The sequence below is a fragment of the Pecten maximus genome, chromosome 9 (assembly GCF_902652985.1).
Source record: "Pecten maximus chromosome 9, xPecMax1.1, whole genome shotgun sequence".
In the NCBI taxonomy this organism is placed as follows: domain Eukaryota; kingdom Metazoa; phylum Mollusca; class Bivalvia; order Pectinida; family Pectinidae; genus Pecten; species Pecten maximus.
In genome coordinates, this window is record NC_047023.1 from 16,268,584 (window position 1) to 16,287,726 (window position 19,143).

At 36.8% G+C, this 19,143-nt stretch overlaps 1 protein-coding gene across 1 annotated transcript; it reads left to right on the forward strand.

Annotated features, from left to right (window-relative positions):
• The first annotated feature begins 5,034 nt into the window (after positions 1-5,034).
• On the forward strand, positions 5,035-16,490 carry LOC117335124 (monocarboxylate transporter 14-like). The gene is made up of 7 exons (XM_033895049.1): positions 5,035-5,302; positions 5,997-6,140; positions 8,430-8,678; positions 14,023-14,256; positions 14,716-14,886; positions 15,348-15,473; positions 16,131-16,490. Exons 1-7 carry the CDS (start codon positions 5,095-5,097, stop codon positions 16,376-16,378), a joined length of 1,380 nt encoding a protein of 459 aa, XP_033750940.1. The 5' UTR covers positions 5,035-5,094; the 3' UTR covers positions 16,379-16,490.
• The last annotated feature ends 2,653 nt before the right edge of the window (positions 16,491-19,143 follow it).

Sequence of the window (19,143 nt, forward strand, 5' to 3'; positions counted from 1 at the left end):
TATAGTTATTGTCATTTCTGAGAAATATAAGAAATAATGGCTGACAGGGGCCATCTTTGAGTTTGATACTAAGTTTGTCATTGCTATTTCTCAACACCATTTCATGACATTTTTCTGGTCATCTAGAACTTACTCATAATGCCGTTAATGTCCATTTCTCAGTAGTTCATGGAGTTTTCCTGAATTTCGTTTGTAGATTACTCCTTTGACTCTAGATTTGCATATGGTATTTTTCGTGATTGATCAAAACAAGACCGATATCTTAATGGAACAAATACAAAATCCTACTGATTTTTTTTTTTTTTTTTTTTAATATGCTTTTTCAAGGGTTCGTTTTACATGGTACCTAGACACCAAAGTTCACCTTTTCCCCTCTCAACTTAATCAGCTCTAAGGGATTAAACTATTGACCCCTAGCTACATATACTCCATTAAAAAGTGTCCACTAAAAAGAGGTGAATAGAGGACGCTAAGACAAAGAAACATAGAGGCCATCATGGATTTTTAACCAACCCAAAAAAATAACCACACTTGGTCAGGACCATTTCAGGCAAGTTAGAGTTGAATCCCACTGGTGGAACTTAAGAAGTTTGAAATAGGTGTTGTTCAGGAAAACCATGAATGTGCAATCATCTTACAAAATGTCCGCTGTGGCTGGCATGCCAACTTTTTACGAAGCTGAAATATAACACTTCGTTGGCTCCCCTTCCTTAACATCCACCAATTTCCAGCTCAATGGCACCAGTAGAATTGGAGAAGCTTAAAATGTGTTTTTCATCATGGCTGACCTGAAACGTAACAACACTTGGTCAGGACCATCTCCGGATCACTTCAGGTAAGTTAGAGCTGAATCCCACTGGTGGAACGTGAGAAGTTTGAAATAGGTGTTGTTCAGAAAAACCATGATTCCACAATCATGTTACAAAATGGCCGCCGTGGCTGCTATGTCAAAGCTTTTATGAGGATGAAAAATAATAACACTTTGATCAGTTTCTTGGCTCTCCTTCCTTAACATCCTCGACGATTTCAAGCATAATGGCACCAGTGGAAGTGGAGAAGAAGTTTTCAAGATAGCTGTTATGGTGGTCATCTTGGATTTTTGACCTGTAGCCTGTATCGTATCCTGAAAAGTTGGTATGTAAACAAAAGTATGCAAAAAAATGCTCGACTGAACTAATCAAAAATGTTTTTACAGGAAACCATTTTTTTGTTTTTTAAACTTGATAAGAGTGATCTTACAGACAAGCCCCAATACATATTTTTATGTTTTCATACATTACTAACACATACATACAACCCCTAGGAGAGAAGCTTTAGACGATTGCTTTGTACACTGTTCTGTAAGCTGAGCTCAGGATGATCTAGACTGACATAGGTAAATCTACAAAGCTGACACAAACACACACACACATCTCAAAAGCCATGTACAACCGCAGAACAGCATTTCATCAATTGGGATTCTAGTATCAATGTTTAAAATATACCAACACTAGAAAGATACACAAGATTCAAAATGTCTCGCTACAAACAAACAGAAGATTTCTGGTAAGCATCATGAAACACCAGCAGTGGTGGCCTCCCTATTCCGTGTGACAGCAGTCTGCCTGTTCCAGCGCTGACTCCCGAGTAACCTCGAGTCTCCAGCAGCTGTCTAGTAGTTCCAGTTAGAGTTTGCGTATGCCTTGGTACCCCCCTTAGATATGTAGGCTATTGCTTTAATGTGCTGACCTCAGAAATATTTTGGTGAAATCAATGTTCATCATACGAACGAGACTATTTATTTCATCATTGCATCAGCAAACCTAGAAGATATTTCTTGACAAATGACGAAGAGCTTAAGTCTCAATAATAAATATGCGATGTCCTATCATCAAACTCCAAGTCTATATACAGTAAGCCAAAATGAACATTTAAGAATTTCGACTAATTAAAAACGGTTATTAATAAAGCACACCAATACACCTTCAGGAACTGATTTGCGAAAACTTGCTCAGATTTAGATTAATGAAGCAGTATTATATTTGGAATTCTAAATTGTGTACCTTTTGATGACGTCAAAGTTTTATACTCAAACACACAGGAAAATTCCTGTTTTAAGAGTGATTGTATCTATTGACAACCCAAACATGAACTCATTATGGTTGTTCCTTTTCCATCTGAGAACACCATTACCAAGTTTGGGCTTGATGCTGCCATTCGTTGCCAGGTTAGAGAGGAAGAAGGAAACAGGTTGGAGTAGACACCATGTTTAAGTTAACAGTTTAGCTAGCATTATATTGTCTGTCTCCTGACTACCACCAGGCTACAGAACCAGGCGGTAACAGTTGTACAGATTAATTTTGCATCACCTGATATGACAGATATGCCATTAAGCCTATAAGGACAATGGCATGCCTACAGTGAGATAAGCAGCAGTGTTGTGATATAAATAGTAATAGTGAGACTGGGCACATGACTGTGTTTACATGTGTACAATACAAAGACAACATACTCACACAATTGAGGTTAATCCACTTATTTAATTTCTCCCACTGTACATTTCAGACATACCTATTCCATATGTTTTGCACGAATTTAAATGTTTGTTTAGTGTAATTCTTTTTACCAGTGAGGATCCCGCAGATATGAAATAGATGTGTATGGTCTGTTGACATTTCATTCCAATGACATGAAACGAGGAAAGCATGAGCTTCCAAAGGCAATACGCTTTCACCAGTTTGTTTATGGCCATATTTCTATCGTGGGTATGTGTCCTTATAGAAATATCCTGAATTTCAAAATATTCATATGTCCTCTCTGTTCACATCTTCTCATGACGTTGTGTAACTGGTTCATAAACCTTACTTATGTGAACACAGTAAGAACTTTGTGAGTTTTGTCACCAATAACCACCACACTGGTGTCTTTGGAATTTTTTTTGCGCCAACCATGACGAGCATCGGTAACGATATTAATACCATCTCAGTCTTCTTAGCTGGCAACTTCCTCCAGAAGAGCATCATTGATGTATTCATCATATTCAAGCTTAACAAAGTCCTTGTAGGTGGAGATAAACTTGTTTCTTTTTTTAACTGACAGAATACCAAATCCAGCCCCATTACATAATCTTCGATAATGGGAGGGCAGCATCCCACTGCAGACAAATGAATGGTTAATTTTGTCATTAATGAGGTACTGTCCTGTTGGTAGGTATGGTGAGGAAGACCATAAGTAGATATGGTGGGTTCGACTTTTATGTGAGAATTTCAGTTTCATGTCCTTTACGTGTTGATGTTTTACCAACAATTTTCCTTAGCACCGCCGGGCATGTTTTGCTGCAAGTCTTGTAACTGAGTTTTGAGTAGCTACAAATATCTTCTGATTCACTTACTTCCTTGTAGCACGCAGGTATGCTGCTGGTATTTGTGGAATTTCTTTGTGATGCTTGCAGAATTTCTTGTCTTCAATCCAAAAGTCCAAAATATTTTCAATAATGTCAAAGTTGTTAACTGGTCTGTTCATTTTTTTCATAAGATGTTCTCTAACAATCTGTTATTTCTCCAGTAATATATTTTATTTTTTTTGAAAATCTGCTTGAATTTCTTATTTGAATGATGGTGGACGTGTCCTTTTCTCTGACATGTTGAAAGTTGTGAATTGGATAAATGAGAAACTGATAATGAACTAAAGTTTGGCCCACACATATGCGTCTCCTGGATATGGAACATTCTAATATTTACTCACAAAGGGGAACCAGGCAATTATAGAAGCATATACAAAAACTGGAAAATCAGTTATAGAATTACATCAATTACATTGAAATATATTAAACGTATTTTTTTTTTTTTTTTTTTTTTTACGCATTTTGATTATTTTGTTGTAAATTGAAAACACTGATCAATTACTTATTACCCCTGTGTTAGGCTTTGACCATTATAGGAATACCTGAGAATGGTCCCGCCAAAATGCCACATGGCTGTGACAAGAGGGCCGTAGGAGGGGTACTTAATATATTATTACTGCGTCTTCTGCCAACGTATATATATTCTTATAAAAGATAAACTGTTTGTATCTTTCAGTTTTCAAATAGAAATAGTTCGAACTCATGCAATGAGTACACACTGTTTTCCCCATGCACACCCTCCTATACCTGTGATGAATTGGTCAGAACTAATTACTACAGGGGGCTTAGTACAGATTAGATCAATGAATGAAATGGAGGGAAAACAAACTATATCTCTAAAAGTAACACAGCTTCAAAAGGATACTATTCGTCCTTTATTTCTTCACAATGGATGGGATTTTGATGAGCACATGTGTGACATGACTTGTTTGGAGTCTGAGACAGATAATGAGACTAATAATGATACGTTTATTACTGAGCAGATAGATGGATATGAAGAGTGTCCATATTCTTTCTGTAAGCCATGTATTACTGAAGAAGTTAACCGGCAAATGTGGTGGAAAACTTGGCATACAGAACCACATATAGATAAAAACATATAGACCCCTAACCTGACGTTTATATCCGTACACTGGTTCTGTCTTATCTGTTTCTGAAAAAATAGCAATGTAAACATGAATATATATAAACATTAATAATATAAAAATATATATTGATATGGTAGTGATATAAATGATATAATATACTCTCAATGCATGGGAAAGCGCTTATGATTTTCTGGTTTGTGCTTTTTATTGTTATTGCTATATATATATATATATATATATGTGTGTGTGTGTGTGTGTGTGTGTGTGTGTGTGTGTTAAATTAGTTTTGCTTCCTGCTAACATACTTACTACATTGAAAACATTGTCTTCTGTCTAATGCTTTCATCAATCGTTCTATGTCAATCAAAGTATGTCGTGGGCCTACTACGTCACACAGGGCAGTCCACAAATGAGTTAAATCGGAGATAACGAAATGACATAGAACGTTGTGTGTACGATATTTGTAAACTCTTCACAAGTATTGACTTTCCCGATAACATGATGTAGCGGTCTAGTTTTACAACTCCAACCTCTTGGTAGCGTATTATTGTACATTCCTGTATTATATATATATATTTGTAAAATCTCAACTAATTTCTAGATTTAACACAGGATTTGTTAGTAATGACGGAAGGTGATGATATACCTCGAACTGAATTCAACAGATATGGTTGTTTGCTGGTTGGATGTTCATTTATGCTTAGATTGATCAGCACGGGGATGTCCCAATCAATCGGGCTGATCATACGGGAACTGATAGAGGAATTCCAGGTGGGCAAAAGCGAGGCCAATGGAATAGGCTCTTTTAATACAGGACTGATGCTACTGTCAGGTAAGTTAATGAAGTTATTCTTCTTGATTGAGGTAACACATTAACATTATGAGAAAAGAATGTAGTAATGTTGATCTTCAATTTATGCGAACATTTACTTTTAGTTTGAAATTCGAAAGGCGAGACTACATCTAAATAACAATTTGATTTCTAAATATAAAAATATATTAAGTCATATAATTTAATTTGTGATTAAGATTAATTATAATGATGTGCAGATTTTTTCAGCAAGACATTGTAAGCGACCATGTGTTTGTCAACTGTAAACACAAGTTCAAATGGGTGACATCATGCTATGTCTAGATGAAGCCGTACTGCATATCGAAAGTATAGACTGCAGAGTACATTTAATATGAACACAGTTATGTTTTCATTATCAGATAGAGACATGTGTAAATTTATAAAATTAAGTAGTAGAAAAAGGTCTGATATGTAAGTGCTTATGTAACTGTGGTTAATATATAAGCACAACATTTATACGACCATAATTCTAATTTGTACAACACGACAATGTGCCTTTACGATCGCTCCAGATCTGTTGTTGTCCCTTATAGTCCCGACGGTGGATCAGGATCAACCTATTCATTACCATCAGACTGTCATATCCTGCTAGAATTACATGATAGTTTTAATTATTTCCAACCGAAAAATACTACACAAAAAATGATCTATATATCTTTAACCTGCTTTCCAGGTCCATTGGCGGGTTTGGTAGAACACAAGCTGGGAATTCGTGTGACCGTGATACTGGGTTCCCTCATAGCGTCTGTCGGACTGGCCTGTTGTATGTTTGTCCCGTCTTTCCACGTCTTGTATGTCACATACGGAGTTATAACTGGTACGGTCTCTCATGAGGAGGTAATGTATGTCAAGGAAAGGATAGGTCTTAAACAAATTCATAGCTCAGACATATGTTCTAATTGTCACTGCTTTCAAAAATAGAAAACCATCGCGAAAAGTTGGTATCATGGGTGGTTATGCACACGCCTATCACCTAAGCGACCGGGGTTCGATTCTCGGATTGAACATGAAAAGGTATGTAGATCACCTGCCCGATCACGTGGCTTTTCTCCGGTTTTCTCCCACATTAAGACCCCTCGCACGCTTTTAACTCGGGCCAGCAAGGGTGATTAATATGATCAAATTGTTTAGAAATTGTTATAAAATGCGTGTAGTTTATAGGGTAGTCGATAAACCGCTTAAGCCGAGGTATATTAGTAGTTTATCAAGGGAAAGGGCCCAATCGACTCGTTTGAGGTGACGATTGATGTGTGTAATAGCAGTGTTTGCTATCAGTTACGTAACAATTTTGCTAAGACAGATAGGACAGAAATAAATGTCGTGATCATTGGTAGCCACCTGCCAGCAAGATATTATAACAAGTTACCATACCCAGCTGTGCTTTAAAGCACAACATCACATTGTAAGATATATATATATTACGATATATAATATAAACTCATAACGATCATTTATTTACGTACGGAAGTCGGTTTATCTCCGTTATTGTGAGGATGGTATACCATGACTGTATAAATGTTTTAAATAGATTAAAACGTACCCCGGAAACATTAATTATTGAGTAAGGTTATGGTAACAGTATCGTAAAGAACCTTTACTTTTGCATCGGAAAGCGTTCAGCTTAGAAAAAACAGCTCCCTTAATAGACAAACTCTTCTTTAAAATGATGAGGATAATTTAATTCAAAATACAAGCAATATAAATGATAATTTGTCAGTTCTGTCATTTCTACGTTGTAAATATTTGGTTGTGGAGGATACGACGAAATGTACTAAACCACAAACCTGGCGGTAAACAAATATTCGTATCTCCCTCGAACAAGGAAAACATAATGAACAAATAACACGCAAGGATAATATGACGGTGGAAACTCGAGCACGAGAGTAAAGGGTCATGTTTATTTAATGGAATGAGAAAAAAACAAGACTCCAGTAACAAACCTTAGGGTGTTTATGGAACGTCATAGCTATCACATATGTACCTGACATCGCCTTGTACGTAGGGCGTAAGAATTATACCTGCATCCCATATAGCATGAATCTTAAGAGGCAAATAAGTTCGGGATCCTTTTTTTCTCTTCTTCCAAGCAACTTAATTCATCCTAACGTCTCTCTTGCCACTGCCTCACTTCTGGCCTTTAGTTGAGCGTTCGCTACATGTAAGAAAGATTTGCGTTCTGTCTCCTGGACATACCAGAGACAATAAAATGGTAGTTGCTACTCCTGTTTAAAGCCCAGTATTTCGGGTGTGGGACGACTGGTTCGTCCGTTTTCAGTATGATGCGATAAGATTTGACTTTAAGAATATATGATCTTCGCTTAAAATCGAATTACATTATGATAAATCTAATCATAAAATAATGGAATCATATAATATAATGAAATATCAATCCATATAGTGTTTTCTATGTGACAGCTATAACGTTCCATAAGTGATACTGAAAATGTACACGGATGTCACGTGATCGTTTGATTATATATATATGTCCCAGCTGTTACAGGAACATGCATTGAAGTGATACTAATAACGTTTGTCATTACTGGAAATGCATTTTTGATTAACTTAATTCTTTTTCTTCAATATTTGCAATTTATTTTGATGATATAGCATATAATTTTCTCGAAAAATAACGATATGTTTCATAATACTTGTCATGTAGTTTCATATTCATTTTATACCACAATTCAACATTTTGTGTTTGAATGGATTTTATGTCCTATTTTTTTCGTGTATTGCTATCTGTTCAGTAGCAGGTCTAAGGAAATTCCAACTATGTATGTATTGCTAGGGAAATTAGTCTAAGGGGATTCTAAATAAATCGTAGGACCACAGGCGTCTGCATCTGGTTAGTATTTATAGAAAAAATAGCTCCTAATCCTACTACAATGTACATATATATTGATATAGATAATAACTAGAGGCAGAGGCCCGCAGTGGAATGATCATATGGAGAATTCATATAGTTAAAAATTGACAAATGTGTGTTTTAAAATTTAAGTGCTGTGAGGCGAGGCTAAATCCTATAGTGTTGCATCAACATTGACAAAATTATAATCACACCTCACTAACTTAACTTACGCTAACATGTGACTTTGTCATTGATCAGGTTTCGGGTTTTCGCTATTGTCCCTATCGTCCATGGTACCCATCAATATATACTTCCATGAGAGACGGACATTAGCGAACGGTCTTTCCAACATTGGCGGAGGGGTAGGCACCAGTGTATTTCCGTTTGTCATAGCCTGGTTAATGGAAGAGTATGGATGGCGAGGCCTCTATCTCATCCTGTCTGGAGTGTCGCTCCAGGGGGTCATTGTCGGCCTTCTTCTGAAAGGAAATTACCGTAATCCAATAAGTAAGTAATATTTATTTCTCATGAACAAGAACAAAAAAATCATGTTCACTAAGTTATGAAGACATTGCAAATTACTTTTTTTCACCAAAAGAATCTCCCCTTTCTCTCCCCTTAAAAAATAACTTATATTTCAACTTAAAAGTGTCTCCTATGTCACGGTATATATGTGTACGAATACAGTGTCTCTTATGTCACGGTATATATATATGTATAAATACAGTGTCTCCTATGTCACGGTATATATGTGTATAAATACAGTGTCTCTAATGTCACGGTATATACAATGTATGTGTACAAATACAGTGTCTCTAATGTCACGGTATATATGTGTATAAATACAGTGTATCTAATGTCACGGTATATATGTGTATAAATACAGTGTCTCTAATTATGTCACGGTATATATGTGTACAAATACAGTGTCTCTTATGTCACGGTATATATGTGTACAAATACAGTGTCTCTAATGTCACGGTATATATGTGTATTAATACAGTGTCTCTAATGTCACGGTATATATGTGTATTAATACAGTGTCTCTAAGGTCACGGTATATATGTGTATAAATACAGTGTATCTAATGTCACGGTATATATGTGTATAAATACAGTGTTTCTTATGTCACAGTATATATGTACAAATACAGTGTCTCTTATGTCACAGTATATATGTACAAATACAGTGTCTCTAATGTCACGGTATATATGTGTACAAATACAGTGTCTCTAAGGTCACGGTATATATGTGTATAAATACAGTGTATCTAATGTCACGGTATATATGTGTACAAATACAGTGTCTCTTATGTCACGATATATATGTACAAATACAGTGTCTCTTATGTCACAGTATATATGTACAAATACAGTGTCTCTCATGACACGGTTTATAATTGTACACATACAGTGTCTCTAATGTCACTCTTCATAAGTGACAATTAAAATTTCACTTGTGCCATGCACATAATTATACCAAAAAATAATGTTATTTTTTATGTCACCGTATATAAGTGTACACATGTATTGTATATTATGTCACGGTCCATAAGTGTATATTGAATTATTTTTCCTACCTGTTACAATGTACCCGACATTAAGACATCCCATAAGGTATAATCGCTAGATTTTTTTCTCATCTTTTTCTGTCTAAAAAACGCCATTTCGTATATGCGCACCTACATGTATTTGTTATATCAATAATTATTCACTGAGTTTCCTCCTGATCCATCCCATCTCCCACTCCAACATGTTTATGTTATGTCTAGTATAATTATATGCAGTACGTTTCCTGGTATTGTTGAACTCGTCATTCCAGCACGTTTGGTATTAATCCCAAATTCTGGTGTTACCTAGCCAATGCCTGACTGTCTTCTTATGTATCGTGCTCGGATAGGCGCGTTCAACCAACACTATCAATCTGTACATCTTAAAACATTTATCAGCGTGCTTGATATCCTTTGTATAAGTCTGATGTTGTGTATAATTTGTCCTATAGTGATGAATATATATTCTAACATTCTGTCTTTAGGTACCTTTTCAGAGAGACATTCTCCCGCGCTTTTGCTATTTGTCGATTCTTTAGCATTTTCTATTTCTGTTCTCCATGTAGTACTTTATGTTATAATGAAACTATACTTGTCAGGTGATATTGAATGTTACCCTGGCCCATTAAATGATACCACTGATTCTTCCTTAGAATCAAATATAAGTGAATGTTTAGATTATAGCAAATACTCATTTGTCCATTTAAATGATCAAAGTTTGAAGCAAAAGATTGATATTCTTTATACCGAATTATTCAGCCATACAATTTTATCGTTTACTGAGACATGGTTAACACCCAGTGATATAGGCTCCCCAGATTTATGTTTTCCTGGATTTTCTGACCCTTTTACTTCTGTAAGGCCCGACAGACTGGTGGAGGTGTTTCTATTTACGTTAAAGATTATATACCGGCAATACTTAGACCTGATCTTGAGATACCAACTATTGAATGCGTGTGGCTCGAAATTACTCTTTCTGGTGAAAAAATTCTCTATGGCACTTTTTATCGCCCCCCTAACTCACCTGCACAATCATGGGACCATATTGCCCAGTCTATAGACCTGGCACACAGCTGCGGAATTCCAAACATTATAGTAACTGGTGACTTTAATGCAAATTTGCTTTCTAATTCTAGCCAATCTGACAAATTAAGACAACTACTCCTAACTTATAATCTCACGCAAACTGTAAGCACGGCCACATTTTTTACTGAAACATCCTCCTCCCTTCTTGACATTGTCTGCGTTAGTAATAAAAACCTTATCGACAAATGTATTGTAGGTGAGAGTTTCTTAGATCAACCCATCAGGTATCACTGCCCCACTTACTTTACTCTCAGCATTTCTATTACTCAGGGACAATGTTTTCAGCGACATATATGGTTATACAAATACGGCAATTACGATCTTTACAGACAACGACTTTCCCTTATCGATATCGACACTTTGACGAGTACTGACGACATAGACAAATGCGTGAACGACTTCACGGATAACCTTCTTTCAACAGCTAAGTCATGTATTCCGAACAAATGTATCACTGTCAGATCGAGTGATCCACCATGGATGACCAACGAAATAAGAAAATTGATACGTAAAAGACGACGGGTTCACAATAAGGCAAAAATGACAAATAGAGCAAATAACTGGACAAAATTTAGACATATCAGAAACACTTGCATAAACACCATACGTCAATCCAAGCGGAAATACTTTGAGAAGTTATGTGAACCAACTTCATGTTTCCCACTTTGCAGACTCCAAACAGTGGTGGAGATCTATAAAGGCCTTTTTACCAAATTCTGGAAAATGCCCTATCCCTCCTATCTCTCACAATAATTTAATATTTGACGATGACATGGACAAAGCCAATATCTTTAACGACCATTTTTGTTCCCAGGCTAACGTTGACGACTCTAATATTCAGCTTCCACACATACCTTTCCTAAATGACAGCCGTCTAGATGACATAAACATTTCTCCTAGAGACGTCAGTGACATCATAAACACTATTGACTGTTCCAAAGCTGTTGGACCTGACCTTATTAGTGCAAGGTTATTAAAAGAGGCAGTGAATATTATTAGTTCCCCATTGAGTAAAATATTCAATAAATCCTTAACTTCTTCTATTTTCCCTACACTCTGGAAACAGGCAAATGTAACACCTGTTTTTAAGAAAGGTGATAAATCATCTCCATCGAATTACAGACCTATATCCCTACTTTCTATAATTGGTAAAATTATGGAAAGATGTGTCTTCAAATACGTATACAACTTTCTTCTTGAAAATTCTCTTCTATCACCACATCAGTCTGGCTTTAGAACTGGAGACTCGCCCCAAAATCAACTTCTCTCTATCATTCATGACATTACATCAGCGTTAGATATAGGCAAAGATATCCGTATGGTCTTCTGCGATATCAGCAAGGCCTTCTATAGAGTTTGGCATCCGTGGTTTAGTTTTAAAATTATCTAGTTTTGGCATTAGTGGAAATTTATTGAAATGGTTTAAACATTACCTATCACATCGTACCCAGAGAACTGTTATAAATGGTAAAAAGTCAAATTGGCGTAATATATCAGCTGGTGTACCACAAGGATCAATTTTAGGCCCTTTGATGTTCTTGATTTATATTAACGATATAGTAAATGATATAGAGGCCATTATTAAACTATTCGCTGATGACACTTCACTGTACACATTTGTTGACACTCCAGCAACAAGTACAGATCTTATCAATAGAGACCTCGTTACAAATTTATTCTTGGTCAAAAAGATGGCTAGTTGATTTTAATCCTCAAAAAACCGAAAGTGTAACAATCAGTAGAAAAGGCATGCGTGTAGCTCATCCTCCGCTCTACATGAACAACATTCCTATTAATGAAGTTAGTCTCCACAAACATCTCGGTGTGTACATATCTGACAACGGCTCATGGAAAGACCATGTTCATTATGTATATTGACAAAGCATCCTCCAAGCTTAATCTCCTAAGGAAATTCAAATTTTCTCTTGACCGGCAATCACTTCAAACTCTGTATTTTTCCTTCATTCGTCCAGTTTTAGAATACGCCGACATTGTGTGGGATAATCTTACAGTAGCCCATACAAATATTTTAGAAAGCTTAAATCTAGAGGCCGCTAGAATTGTAACGGGAGGGACAAAGCTTACGAGTAGATCTATGTTGTACAACGAAACGGGGTGGGAAACTCTTGAAAAAAGACGTCAGACTCATAAACTTATACAGTTTCATAAAATGGTTCATGGTATGGTTCCCCCTTTCTTACAAGACATCCTCCCAAATAGAAATTCAGATGTGCATACTCACGCTACTAGAGACGGAGGAAATTTTCGTCCTCTTCTTTGTCATACTTCTTTGTTTCAGAATTCTTTCATTCCCTCTGCCTTAAAATGTTGGAACTCTCTTCCTTCTGATGTAAAAACGAATCCATCATTGCGAAAACTTAAGAAACACTTGCATGGACCTTCCACCAAAGTACCATTATATTTCTCCTCTGGAAGCAGACAAGGTCAGATCCTCCATGCGAGACTAAGAATGGAATGTAGCTCCCTAAATAGCCACCTTTACTCGAAAGGCTTAGTCGATAGTCCTCTCTGTTCATGCGGGCTATCGAATGAAACAAATTTCCACTATCTTTTGCGATGCCCACTATACGTAAATCTCCGAACGCCATACTTCAATCAGATCAATCAGTATCATTTAACTGAAAGGTTGTTACTATTTGGAGATGAAAACCTCTCTTTCGAAGAAAATAAGGAATTGTTTACATGTATCCAAAAGTTTATAATTGATACTAAACGCTTTTGATTTCTTACATAATATGTTCGTTACTGCCATCACTTTGGAAATTACTACCTCAGAGAAAATCATAATCATGAAAGATTTGATGTAGTTAAATTAAGCTGGCAAGCCCACTGCACTTTCACCTAACCCCTCCTCCCTGCACACCCTCCCCTTCTAGTTAAAAATATTAAGGATAATATATTATCATATCTTCTTTCTTTTTTCTTTTCTCTCTCTCTTTCTCAGATTTCGTTTATTGCTGTCCATCTCAATAATGTAAATTCCAATTGAAGGAAGTGGACTAGTATAAGCTTTCAAGCTTGTTTCCATATCCTGTTTTTGTTTGTTGTTGTTACTAAAATGCTGTCATATACTCTACCAAAAGAAACGAAATAAAGTTTACATCAACTTAAAAGTACGAATCAGATGATTCAATGATATTTTTAATTAATATACCAACCGATATACAACGTGTATCCTTTTCTTGGCTTTCTCAGAAAATGCACATTTAAATAAGAATGGCGGAGAGGGAGAGAGACAGGATGAGCAAAGTATATTACAAAAGATTAAGGCGTTGTATACTAACAAGTACTTCGTCCTTTACGGGGTACTGTCCTTCTGTGTTGATATGGTCATCCTCGTACCCTTCTTCATGATTCCTATAATAGCGGCCGCTATTGGACTGTCGTCAAGGCAACAAGCAATGATCATAACAGCCGCCGGAATAGCAAGTGAGTATGCTTGAGGCCATTCTGATGTTGAATCTCGTTTCCCTGATAATAATTTCTAAGGGATTTTTATTTTGTATAGACAACATGGTAGACTAAACTTTTGCTCTATTTTACTCTAAGAATCCGGGATCATAATGAAATCTTGTCCAGGCCATCTCAGATCGTATTATTCCTGTTTTCTGGTCCCACGTAAATCCGCCTTTATGTCAGCAGTAGGGAAACTGTGTTTGATAAATTTACAAAAAAACTGAGTTTACAATTTAGTAGCAATACACCACAGCACAGCTATTTCGGCTTGCAGGGATCGTGATAGAAGGGCACAAACGTGAGGACATCCACATCAAATAAAAAAATATTGAAGGCGAGATACAATCTACTTTCTAATTGAATCAAATTTTTATTGGGATATTTGAATTTGGACAAAATTTGTCGTGTTAAATGCTTTATAAACTTATCCAGGCATCTTCCTACGACCGGCAATAGGAATAGTTGTAGATCGAATAAAGGCATACACAGTCACCGTGATGGGCATTTCCGCAATAATTCTGGGCGTATCCACATTGGGACTGCTTTACCTACAGAACTATGCTGCCTATATCGTATACGGCTGTATATTGGGGACGACTCACGGTAAGGACATTCAGAATGTGCGTTTAACGTTTAAGACGTTAAGGTAACGGAGACCCATTCTGGTAGAGTTGAGCATGGTAGATCCATTGTTACCGATCGCATGTTGAAAGAGGCGACTTATTTGGTAACCCTTTCTGAATTAGGGTGGGATGGGGAGCAAAAGAGATCCAAATATTTTTCCGATTTCCATTTGCAAAATAAACATGAAATATACATACTGCCATATGTTGACATTACATAATGTATATATATATAGATAACAGGGATTACTGATCATGTTCGATACTATTCAGATGTTTCGCTTAAACCTACTTCGTTGATCAGTAATATAATGTACCCAGATTATAATTACATTAACAGTAACGTTCCTTTACAATTGGCCAACTACAGCAAATTTTGGCGATCAGTTTTAAATCTTTTATTTGTATTTATTTATCTATCTATTTATTTAATCTTTTCAGGAACCTACCTTCTTCTTAAACCCATAGTTCTTGTTGACATAGTTGGAAAAGAATCATACGCGTTAGGACTGGGTTTTTTCAGGTTATTCTCTGGAACAGCCGTCATCACTGGACCTCCAATAGCAGGTGAAGAATTAAAAAATCAATTATCTATTATGTATTTTGTATAAGCGACCACATACTTAGGGGAATCAAGTTATCAAAATCAAGAGAGAAACCGATATAGAATTCATAAACAAATGTTAAGACATAAACAAAAGATTTACATTAAGAAAGTTAAAAAGGGAGGTGAAGACCAGACGTTCCGAAAGGGCGCACGTCTTCTGGTTCTCCAACGATACCATGAACCCTATAAAATCTTTGTAAAGATTAAGATGGAAAAGAACTATCACAGTACATTTCTAAAACGTTATGTGCACTTGGTACAGAAATTATAACATCGCTCGAGAGTCCAGAAAATCCCATATTAAACTTTAAACGGTACTCAGGTGAAGCTGGTGAATGTAAGTCATCAGGATGCATTTTCAAAACTCTTTTTCCGTTCCATATCTTTTTCCATTTTAGATTCACTTGAAATTGTTTTAAGAATACTTGGATTGTTCTCGTCTTTCACTAGCAGTGTGTTGAGTTCTATTTACGCTGTGTAGAACTTACCATATAGTAAGAACTTGCAGAGGCCGAAAGAACTTTCAATGTCATTCCAAATAAATGTCGATGGATTTATTTTAGTGGTGGCATCGAATTATCGACCTATCTAATACTGGTGAGTTTTTCTGACTACAGGTTGGATAATGGATATCCGTGGACATTTTGACTGGCTGTGTTACTATGGATTAGCTGTGTTTACGTTTGGAGGATGCCTCCTCATCATATTCAACTTTTTCCTCAGAAGACGACATATTGAACAAGAGGAAACTGACTATATTGTTGTGTCTCAGGTGGACATAGCAGACAACCCTGCAAACACAGATATATCATTTACCACAGAAAAAACATCACTCAAATCTGAAAAACAAGCGAACACACCATGATGAGAGTTAGGTTGGATACAAAATTATGTATGTTAGTTTACACTTTACTTTTCATTTCTTTATTGTTGCCACATAGTTGATATCGAGAAAACCAATTAAATTTTGAAATTAATTTGCGCTATTGTTTTTTTTAAACTGAAAACAGTTGATTTCCATAAATAATAAAAAAAAATACAAACAAGAGGCACAATGGGCCTGCATCGCTCACATGGTCTTCACTTTTTTTTTTATTCTGTCTTTCATTTAATCGAAATAATTTGATTCTAGGCCCTTCAGTAAATCAGAAGGCCTCCATGTTTAAAACAAACTGGCCTCTTTAGCATTCAGTACGTTTTTCAAGGTCATTCCTTGTGTAAACTTTGTTGGCTCCATCTCGGGAACCTACCATCCAAATAGTAGGATTCTATGCCTTTTGATTTGTGATAAGTCGTGCGAGTGTTTAACAAGAGGCCCAATGGGTATGTATCGCTCACCTGGCTCTACAGCAAATTTGCAGTTGATTGAGGTCATTTCTACAGATACTATGATGATAACCACTTTATTCAAATATCAGAGTAAGCTAGGTTTATTCATGTCAATATAATTTTCTAGTCCTTCATTCCAGCATACTTTTGGCCAAAGATTGGGTCTTGTTGATTCTTGGCTCTAAGCATGCTACAGACAGGCCCAATATCAAGTCACTGGGCCTCTTGGTTATTGAGAAGTCGTTTAAAGATTTTAGCCTATTTGACCCATGTGACCTTGAATGAAGGTCAAGGTCATCTATTTAAACAAACTTGGTAGCCCTTCACCCAAGCATGCTACAGGCCCAATATCAAGTCCCTGGGCCTCTTGGTTATTGAGAAAAAGTTGTTTGAAGATTATAGCCTATTTGACCCATGTGACCTTGAATGAAGGTCAAGGTCATTTATTTTAACAAACTTGGTAGCCCTTTACCCCAGCATGCTACAGGCCCAATATGAAGTCCCTGGGCATCTTGGTTATTGAGAAGAAGTTGTTTAAATGAACAAGAGGCCCTTGGGCCTTAAGGGTCACCTGAGTTTTGATATATGTAAGCACATTTGGCCCCCTGTGACCTTGAACAAAGGTCACGGTCATCCATTTGAACATGCTACAACCTGATATTGGGTCTCTGCGTCTTTTGGTTATCAGGAAGAAGTCATTTAAAGATTTTAGCATATCTGGCCCCTATGACCTTGAATGAAGGTCAAAGTTATCCGTTTGGGCAAACTTGGTAGCCCTTCATCCCAGCATGCTACAGACATAATATTAGGTCTCTGGGCCTATTGGTTATCGAGAAGAAAGTGTTTAAAGATTTTAGCATATTTGGCCCGTGACCTTGAATGAAGGTCAAGGTCATCCATTTGAACAAACTTGGTAGCCCTTCATCATAGCATGCTTCAGACCTTATATTGGGTCTCTGGGCCTTTTGGTTATCAAAAAGAAGTTGTTTAAAGATTTTAGCATATTTGACCCGTGACCTTGAATGAAGATCAAAGTCATCCACTTGAACAAACTTTGTAGCCCTTTATCCAAGCATGCCACACACCCAATATCAGGTCTCTTGGCCTATTGGTTATTGAGAAGTTGTCTCAGGTGACCTACAAATGTGTTTTTCACCATGGCTGACCTGAACAGTACCAACACTTGGTCAGGACCATCTCAGGATCATTTCAGGTAAGTAAGAGCCGAGTCCCACAGGTGGAACCCGAGAAGTTTGAAATAGGGTGTTCTTCAGAAAAAAAACATGATTGTACAATCATGTTACAAAATGGCCGCCGTGGCTGCCATGCCAAAGGTTTTATGAGGCTGAAAAATAATAGCACTTTGTTCCAATTGTTGGCTCTCCTTCCTTAACATCCTCACCGATTTCAAGCTTAATGGCACCAGTGGAACTGGAGAAGAAGTTTAAGTGTTTTCAAGATGGCTGTCATGGCGACCATCTTGGATTTTGGACGACCCGAAAAATAGCAACACTTGGTCAGGACCATCTTAGGATCATTTTAGGTAAGTTAGAGCTGAATCCCACAGGTGGAACTTGAGAAAAAGTTTGAAATAGATGTTGTTCAGGAAAACCATGATTGTGTAATCATGTTACACGACCTTAAATCTTGGATGTCGCTTATATAAAATACAAGTGTATAGATAATTGAAGCAATGCAGTAAGAACTATGAAGTGATATAACAAGAGGCCCAAGGGCCTTAACGGTCATCTCTAAATTAAAGACCCTTATACTATTGTAGGATGCATTCTCTGTAGCAGGTTTAGTGGCACTGTTGGCCATGGTGGCCATCTTGGAATTTGGATCAACCCGAAAAATAACACTTGATCAAGACTATCTCATGATCAGTTCTGGTAAGTTAGAGCTGAATCCCACAGGTGGAATTTGAGAGGAAGTTTGAAATAGTTGTTCAGGAAAACCATGATTGCGCAATCATGTTACAAAATGGCCGCCGTCGCTGCCATGTCAAAGCTTTTACGAGGTCGAAAAATAACAACACTTTGTTGGCTCTCCTTTCCTTAACATCCTCACCAATTTCCAGCTCAATTGCACCAGTGGAACTGGAGAAGAAGTTTAAAATGTGTTTTTCAAGATGGTGGCCATCTTGGATTTCTGACTGACGCAATAAATAACAACACTTAGCCAGGACAATCTCAGGATCATTTCTGGCAAGTAAGAGCTGAATCCCATTGGTGGAATTCGAGAAGTTTGAAATAGGTGTTGTTGCCTAGTCGATCATCAATGGAGATCAGAAAAAATTCC